This window comes from Humulus lupulus, chromosome 4 (genome assembly GCF_963169125.1).
Source record: "Humulus lupulus chromosome 4, drHumLupu1.1, whole genome shotgun sequence".
NCBI lineage: Eukaryota > Viridiplantae > Streptophyta > Magnoliopsida > Rosales > Cannabaceae > Humulus > Humulus lupulus.
The window spans coordinates 8762767-8771162 of NC_084796.1; the positions used below are offsets into that span (position 1 = coordinate 8762767).

The 8396-nt window shown below is 36.8% G+C and overlaps 1 protein-coding gene across 1 annotated transcript; it reads left to right on the top strand.

The window, feature by feature from the left end:
- The first annotated feature begins 205 nt into the window (after positions 1 to 205).
- On the top strand, positions 206 to 3241 carry LOC133829891 (pentatricopeptide repeat-containing protein At1g10270-like). The gene has a single exon (XM_062259721.1). It carries the CDS (start codon positions 252 to 254, stop codon positions 2952 to 2954), a length of 2703 nt encoding a protein of 900 aa, XP_062115705.1. The 5' UTR covers positions 206 to 251; the 3' UTR covers positions 2955 to 3241.
- The last annotated feature ends 5155 nt before the right edge of the window (positions 3242 to 8396 follow it).

Here is an 8396-nt window from a genome sequence, read left to right on the forward strand (position 1 = left end):
AACTTTATTTTATTATTTATCCAAATAAAAATAGTTTATTAATTTAGTTTTTCTTGAATTAGGACTAGATATCTGAAAAAGAGGAACCGACTAACATTTATTTATTATTTTTTTCTTTAAAAAAGTATTTTTATTATTATTATTATTATTTTGCTGGATTTTATTTTTTTAGTTATAAATGCAAATTTCCCTTGTCTCTTATTTGAGTTAGGGTTTATCAGGGTTTTTCTTAAACTCTCATTAGCAGAGCCATGTCTCTCTACCGGCTTCTCCTCCGTTCACTTCGCCGCCCCTCCTCCGCCGCACAAACCTCAGCCCCATCCCTCTCAGCTCTCCTCCACAACCCACGCGCTACTCCTGAAACTATCCTCACATCTCCCAGCCCTCACTTCTTTACCCGCCGCTCCTTCGCCTTCTCCTCAGCAGAGGAAGCCGCTGCAGAGCGCCGCCGCCGGAAGCGCCGCCTGCGCATCGAGCCGCCACTCCACGCCCTCCGCCGCGATCCCCACCCCCCTGCTCCCCGGGATCCTAATGCCCCTCGTCTTCCTGACTCCACCTCGGCACTGGTTGGCCCGCGCCTTAACCTTCACAACCGAGTTCAGTCCCTAATTCGTGCCGGAGACCTAGACGCAGCTTCTGCTGTAGCTCGTCACTCTGTCTTCTCCAACACTCGTCCCACAGTCTTCACCTGCAACGCCATTATCGCCGCCATGTACCGCGGCAAGCGCTACAGCGATGCCGTTTCCCTCTTCCAGTTCTTCTTCAACCAATCCAACATAGTCCCGAACATTGTCTCTTACAATAATCTGATTAACACCCACTGCGACGAGGGCCGAGTCGATGTTGGTCTCGAGATCTATCGCCATATAATTGCCAATGCGCCCTTCAGCCCTTCTCCGGTAACCTTCCGGCACTTGACGAAAGGGTTGGTCGATGCTGGTCGTATTGGGGATGCCGTGGATCTCTTGAGGGAAATGTTGAACAAAGGTCACGGCGCGGATTCGTTGGTTTTTAACAATTTGATTTCTGGGTTTCTCAATTTGGATAATTTGGAGAAGGCAAATGAGCTTTTTGACGAGCTTAAGGAAAGGTGTTTGGTTTATGATGGGGTTGTAAATGCGACGTTTATGGAGTGGTTTTTCAACAGTGGGAGAGAGAAGGAGGCTATGGAGTCCTACAAGTCTTTGCTCGATAGGCAGTTCAAGATGATTCCAGCTACTTGCAATGTTCTGTTGGAGGTGCTGCTGAAGCATGGGAAGAAGGTTGAGGCCTTGACTTTGTTCGATCAGATGTTGGATAATCACACGCCTCCCAACTTTCAGGCTGTCAATTCAGAAACGTTTAACATAATGGTCAATGAGTGTTTCAAGCATGAGAAGATTGAAGAGGCCATTGCAACTTTCAGGAAGGTGGGAACTAAGGTAAATTCCAAACCTTTTGCTATGGATGTTGCTGGATATAATAATATCATTACTAGATATTGTGAAATTGGGATGTTATCGGATGCCGAGACTTTGTTTGCGGAATTGTGTTCGAAGTCGTTGTCTCCTGATGCGAATACTTACAAGACTCTTATTGATGCGTATCTGAAAGAAGAGCGGATAGATGATGCTTTGAAAACATTGAGTAAAATGGTTGAGGCTGGCTTGAGGGTTGTTGCCAGTTTTGGTAATAGGGTGTTTGATGAATTTATTAAAAATGGTAAAGCAGTAGACTGTGCGCAGATTTTAAAGAAAATGGGAGAGAAAGATCCTAAACCGGATGTCAGTTGTTATGAGGTTGTGATTAAGGGGCTTTGTAATGAAGAATCATTTGATCCGAGCCGTGATTTGCTTGAAGAGATGATAAGATACGGCCTTGGGGTTAATCCTACTCTGCAACAATTTGTAAATGAGGCTTTTGGCAAAGCTGGTCGTGCTGAGGAGATTGAAGGAGTGCTAAGCATGAATCGATGGGGACACACACCACCCTCTCGAATGGCAGGACCTCGACAGCAGTCATTTGGCAGAGCTCAAATTAGAGGACCTGGACAAATGTCTGCACCTGAGAATGCAGGATATCCTCCAAGGACTGGATTTCAACAGCCACCACCATCAAGGCCTGCGCAGATGGTTGGGCCGTACCAAATGGCATCAGGAACGCCTCAAATGACAGCACCACCGCAAAACACTTATTCAGCATCCTCTCAAATGAGTCCCCAAAACCTTCCATTAGGGGCTCAAATGACAAGGCCATATTACCCACATTCGCAGTCTTCTCAGATGGGAGCACAGTATCATCCATTATCTGGAGCCCCTGAAATGGGACGACCCCAACACCCGCCAGTAACAACTCCCCAAATGGCAGAACCTCCTCATAATGGAGGATCTCAGTACCCTCCAGTAACAACTCCCCAAATGGCATCAGGAGCGCCTCAAATGACAGCACCACCGCAAAACACTTATTCAGCATCCTCTCAAATGAGTCCCCAAAACCTTCCATTAGGGTCTCAAATGACAAGGCCATATTACCCACATCCGCAGTCTTCTCAGATGGGAGCACAGTATCACCCATTATCTGGAGCCCCTGAAATGGGACGACCCCAACACCCGCCAGTAACAACTCCCCAAATGGCAGAACCTGCTCATAATGGAGGATCTCAGTACCCTCCTTCTATGTCTTCGCAAGTGGGAGGATCCCACCATCATCCATCAGGAACCTCTCAAATGGCTGGATACCAGCAACATCATCCACCAGGGCCTCCACAACCAGCAGTACCATATTATCATCAAATGTCACAGGCTTCTCAAATGGATGGATGGTCTTCAGGAGCACCATCACACCCTCCATCAGGACACTCACAAATGGCAGGACCATATGCTCAGCAATCAGACTCTTATAGAACGTCTGGACAGCAACATTTGCAGTCAGAATCCCATCAGCCACAAGTGGCAGACCAGGTAGCGGCTGCTTGATTATAATTATTTTTTGAATAGCCATTGATGGCAATCCCTGTGCTTTCATGATGTTACTCTTACAAGTATGCCAATGCTGACCATTGATTCTCTTTTATGTTCTATACGTGTACGAGGACAACAGATTAATTATTCATAAAATATTCTTGTAGTTTTGAGCTCTCAGTATTGTGGGCTCCTTGATTATAAATAATTTTGGTATACCCTTGTACACTTTTGCCTATATACTATATTTGGAGCTGAATTTTGAGCGAATGAAGTTGACTGGCATTGGGCCAATTTTCCTTTTTTCTGCCTTATGCAATGCTAAATTCTGATACTTTGATCTTGGTTGTAATCAGTTTGAAGGCACTCCAGAAGCATTAAGAAATTTCAGTTAGGCTTTTTCAGAAAAAAGCCGACAAAAGCATGGAACGGACAGTTCCAAATCAAACCAAATCATATCTCTGTTTTCCCAAGTTGTTTTGGTCGATTTGGGGTTGGTTGATTTGATTAGTAGTTTTGAAATTTGAAACCTCAAAAAATTGAATAATCTAATCGACCAATTAAAATTTACAAAACATTACCGTTCAGTAAGATTTAAAAGCTTTTTGTATACTTTGTTAGTTTGTAACTCTATTTTCGTTTTTTTCCTTAAATAAAGATAACATATTGCTCAAGTTTATTTATTAGAAGAAATTAAGAAATTTTGATTATTTATTTAAACTATGTGATGATTAATGGCGTTAGCTTATTGTTTTGTGTAGTAAATTTAATATCAAATTGAACTTCTTAAGGTAAAATTAAAAGATAAAAAAAGCCCATGTATATTGTACTTGTGTTTTTAATCAACTACTAAAATGAAAGGATAATCAGCCACTTGTGTTTTTAAATTAATATTCCAAGACTCCTGGTCTTGTTGATGGGTGACAATGGTGGAGAGAAATGAAAGAATTTTTTTAAGATAAAGAAGAATCTGGGGAGTTGTTGTAGGAGAAGATCAGTATTTGGGTTGCCATGTGGCTGTTTAAAGTGAAAGAGTTCTGTGAAGATTGTGATTATTTTCCTTAACCAATCAAAAGATTACTCATAATGATAGCTCATAATAGTTTTAAGTTGCATCTATGTTTTCTCCCGTCGCATCTGCGTGGACACCAATAATTCATAACATAATAACAAATTGTTGTTAGTTGCTGTTAGTTTCTGTTTAGCTCTTTAGTTCTTGTATTTCGACTTTATATATAGTTTTAGGTCTGATCAACCTATTGCTGTTCAATTTATGAGAGTTTTAGCTGAGAGCAGGAATTATATTATAATACTCAAGTGAGAGTGTTTCAAGAGAAGTTGGATGTGTATTGTTGTAATCTTGACAGCTTGGGGATTGTAATTTTTTTTCTTCTAATACAGCGAATTTGACTTAGGCATTGCTGCCTGGTTTTGTATGTAATATCAACTAAACCGGCTGTATTTTGTAACATAGCTCCGAATTGGCAGAGTATTTTGTAACTTTGTTTTCTGGATTTTTTGTTGAACGGTTTTGCCTTCTCTCAATATAGAGTAGTCTGGCTGTTTGTTAGCAGGAAAATTGTTTTCATTTCTTTCCTGTTTTGTTTTTAATAGTTGGTTACACGTGTCCTGCACCCTACTCCAATCTTTGTATTATTCTTTTATTAAATAATACAAGCAGTGCTGTCTTTTTTTTAATAAAAAAAATGATTTTGCATATATGTCTAAAATGGTTGTTGAGCACCGGTGTTCTACTCTACTTTTCAAATTATTTTAATAAAATATTATTTTTTTCAATTTTATTTTAAATTTTTACATTTCAATATATATCAACTTCTTTACATGTTATTTAAATATTAGATAAAAAAATAAACAAATAAATAATTTAGAAAGAGAATAAAAAAAACTAAAATAATAATAAAAAATGTTTGAAAGAGAGTAAGCTTTAGTTACACGTGGAGTTGAAAATATGTTGAGCTAAAATAAATGAGTGATTTATCTAATGAAGTGTATTTTTGATGATTTTGAGCTAAATTTGATAGTTTTAGCTATTATAACTCATTGTAAGTGCTATGTTTACATTGCTTAGTTATTTTTAAGTTGGTAGCAATAATTTAAAAATATCTTTTATTTCAGCTAAAACTCTTGTGATAAATATCATGCATGGAAGGTTTTTTAGACTATATTGAACTAGGCTTTTAAGCAGATAGATAGTGGTACTTAACTCCAAAAGAACTCATACTGACTACTAAGGCACATTGGAAAAAATAAGCTATGTTTTCTCATATTGAATACCGTTGCTTCAGAGGTGAAGCTTTAAAATCAGCAAAGTGAGCTCAATAACATAAAAAAAAAAAAAAAAGATATTTGCGGCAATAATGCCTATGTAGTTAAGTTTGTTGCACTTAAATGCTTATGTAAAAATTTTGGCGACAATAATGCTTACCGTTAATGTTTTGGTGCAGCCGGCCGTTGATCCCTGAGCCGTTAGAGATATATAAGGTACACGTGGGACAACCCGATTGGGTTAAATTATTAAATTTAAAAAAATAAATATATATTTCTTTTTTCTATTAAATATATAAAAAGATGGACACACTTAAATCTGGAGCTCACCACCACCGGATGAAGTGAATCTTCTCTGAACGTATAACCTTGATGCGAAGTCCCTTTGGCTTTGAGATCTAATGCCAGCATTATCTGATTTTTGCAAATCTGATTTAACAGCTAGTGTTTTTGTTTTGTCTTCTTGTTAAGTTTAAATCACTATACTTGTTGACAAAGTGCGTAGGTTGAGGTTTTCAAACACGAAGAAACATCTGCTCTTGAATTTGAATGAACATGCCATGAATGAACCAATTAGGAAATTACTCTTTACTTCAATGAACCAATTAGAATATTAATCTTTGTTGGATTATGTGTTTGTATAGGCATACTAAAAATAACCATTAAGAAAGGTTCTGTGACCATGATGCATTATATCATGAAAGTTAAGAATCTTGTTTCCCCTAAAGATCATATTCTTTATCTACTTGAACCCTATAACCATTGATGATATCAATATCACTAGCATGTTACTTTCTCATGAGCATAGATTGGAAAAAACAGAATCTTGCTGCTCAATCTCCAAACCAATCGGCCTTTTTGCCAGCAATATCAAAATCGAAATCCCTCTCAGAACAGAAATAATGACCAACCGATCTGCTGGAGAAACTCTTCCCTCCTGGCAACTTTGTGGTAACCCTGGACACTTGCACACCAACTCTACAAGGTCATCCTTCATGTGTTCCAAGTCATGATTGCTACTCAATCCTCTTCTCAAGGTGATCCTTGGATTCTCGATTCTGGTGCAACTCATCATTTCACAAACCATTTCGATATTCTTGAAACATCTTCGCCATACAATGGTGATGATAAAGCCACGCTGGTAATGGTAACAGCTTATCAATTACACACTCTCGTTCTTGTTCTTTATCTAATTCAAAATCTCATTTTCTTCTTGCAAATGTGTCTCATGTTCCATCAATATAATCTAATCTTATTAGGTTATCTAAGTTTGGCAACGAGGAAAATTCTACATCAAGAGAAACTTGATCAAGCCCTTTACGCTTTACAAGCTGCCGCTGCTCATCCTTGTTACTCGAAATCTAAAGCTGATTCCTCAACTCAAAAAGTCAAACTTGATCAACTTTTCAAATATTTATGAAGCTTGTTGAGAATCAATTCTCAACTACCATTAAACCATTTCAAAGTGATGGAGGAGAATCCAAATCCAAATCCTTTGTTGTTTGTTCCCTCTCTTCAAGAACAATAGAAGCATGTTAGAATATATGTCTCTCCTAACAGTACATTCCAATATGCAACTCTTACAAGAACAGATATATATTTTGCTGTCAATCGAGTTTGTCAATTCATGCATAAGCCTACCACAACTCTTACAAGATCAGAGGCTCTAACATCTATTGTAGCTGAACTTGCTTGGCTGAATTCCCTGTTTGAACTTAATCCCACAATCAATTCTGTCCAAGTCATTTGGTGTGACAATGATTGCAGCAAGTTTAGGCAGCGATCCCATTTTTCATGCAAGAACCAAACATATTGAAATTGATTTTCATTTTGTTCGTGAAAACGTTCGTCAAAAGGATGTTGTCGTTCAATATGTCTCCACCACAGATCAAGTGGCTGATATATTCACAATGCACCCTTTTTGTTAATTTTTTTTCTGTGATTGTAATCCTGTACTCGGCACCTCTGTAACTCTGTTTATTCTTCTCTGTAGCCCTTATATATATATAGACCTCTGAAAGCACAATCCTTTTATTTTGTGCTCATTCATTTTCATTTGCCTACTAAGTTTACAGAATTGGCAAGGCATGTTAGATTAAAAAATAATCGAGATTCATGACAATACTAATAGGAAATAAACAGATTGTTACATAAAATTTAGAAGATCGAATATATATAACTCTAGTAATTGTTATTGATAATCTCGATCTATAAGTTTTAGATCTACAAAAGAAAAAAAGAGAAATTAGAATGAGTACACGGGCTTTCAAGCTCTTACTAACTCTTTTACATAGAATTACTGAAAGTCAGAATGAGCAGCGAACTTAAGAATCCGTACTCTATATTTATAGACTGAGACATTCCATCAGAATCTGTGACACGGATTGAGATTATCTCAATCAGTTGGTATATGCAAAATCGGGTAATAAATAATGTTAATCATTAATTAGAATATTTGTGAATAAATAAAATATTAACTTTGATATATTAAATCAATTAGTTATACCAAATTAATTTTATATACCATATAAATAAATATTCTAACAAGACATCATTAGCTATTCTCAATATAAGAATCTTCAATCTCTCTTGCATCTTTGGATTCCATAACGCCTTCCAGACCATATTATGCTCTTGAAACCGCCATCATTAACGATACTAAATTGTACCAATCTGAAGTGTTGTTGGACAACATGGTGCCTCGTAGCAATGCTTTGTGTTAAATTGATTAACTAATTGTGTTTTAAAATTAATCTCTAAGAAACCCCACATTACCAATGACCAAACAAAAAAGAGAGAACATTACAGTTTTCTTAAGAAAATTTGGGTTGTAGTTAAACAAAAATAAAATAATTTCTATCATTTTATGCTAATTTGCATCCTATTGTGACTTTTGATAATTTTAGAGTAATTAGTAAAAATATATTTTTTTAAAATGTTATCCATAATTTTACTGTAGTATATTAACATTTTATTATTATTCTAAGTGTTAGTGATATTTTTATCTTGACTTTGGATTTCCCCCCTAATCTGCTTATTACTAGGGATTAAATTTTTATGTACTTAATTCATATTAAATGAATATATTTTAAAAAAATAATTAATAATACTGTAGAAAATTTAATTATTCTAATTATTGATGAACTATTTTCAACTTGACGGCAACCATAT

Bases quoted from the DNA above. Each gene is read 5' to 3' on its own strand.
- LOC133829891 (XM_062259721.1), top strand. From the start codon at position 252: ATGTCTCTCTACCGGCTTCTCCTCCGTTCACTTCGCCGCCCCTCCTCC.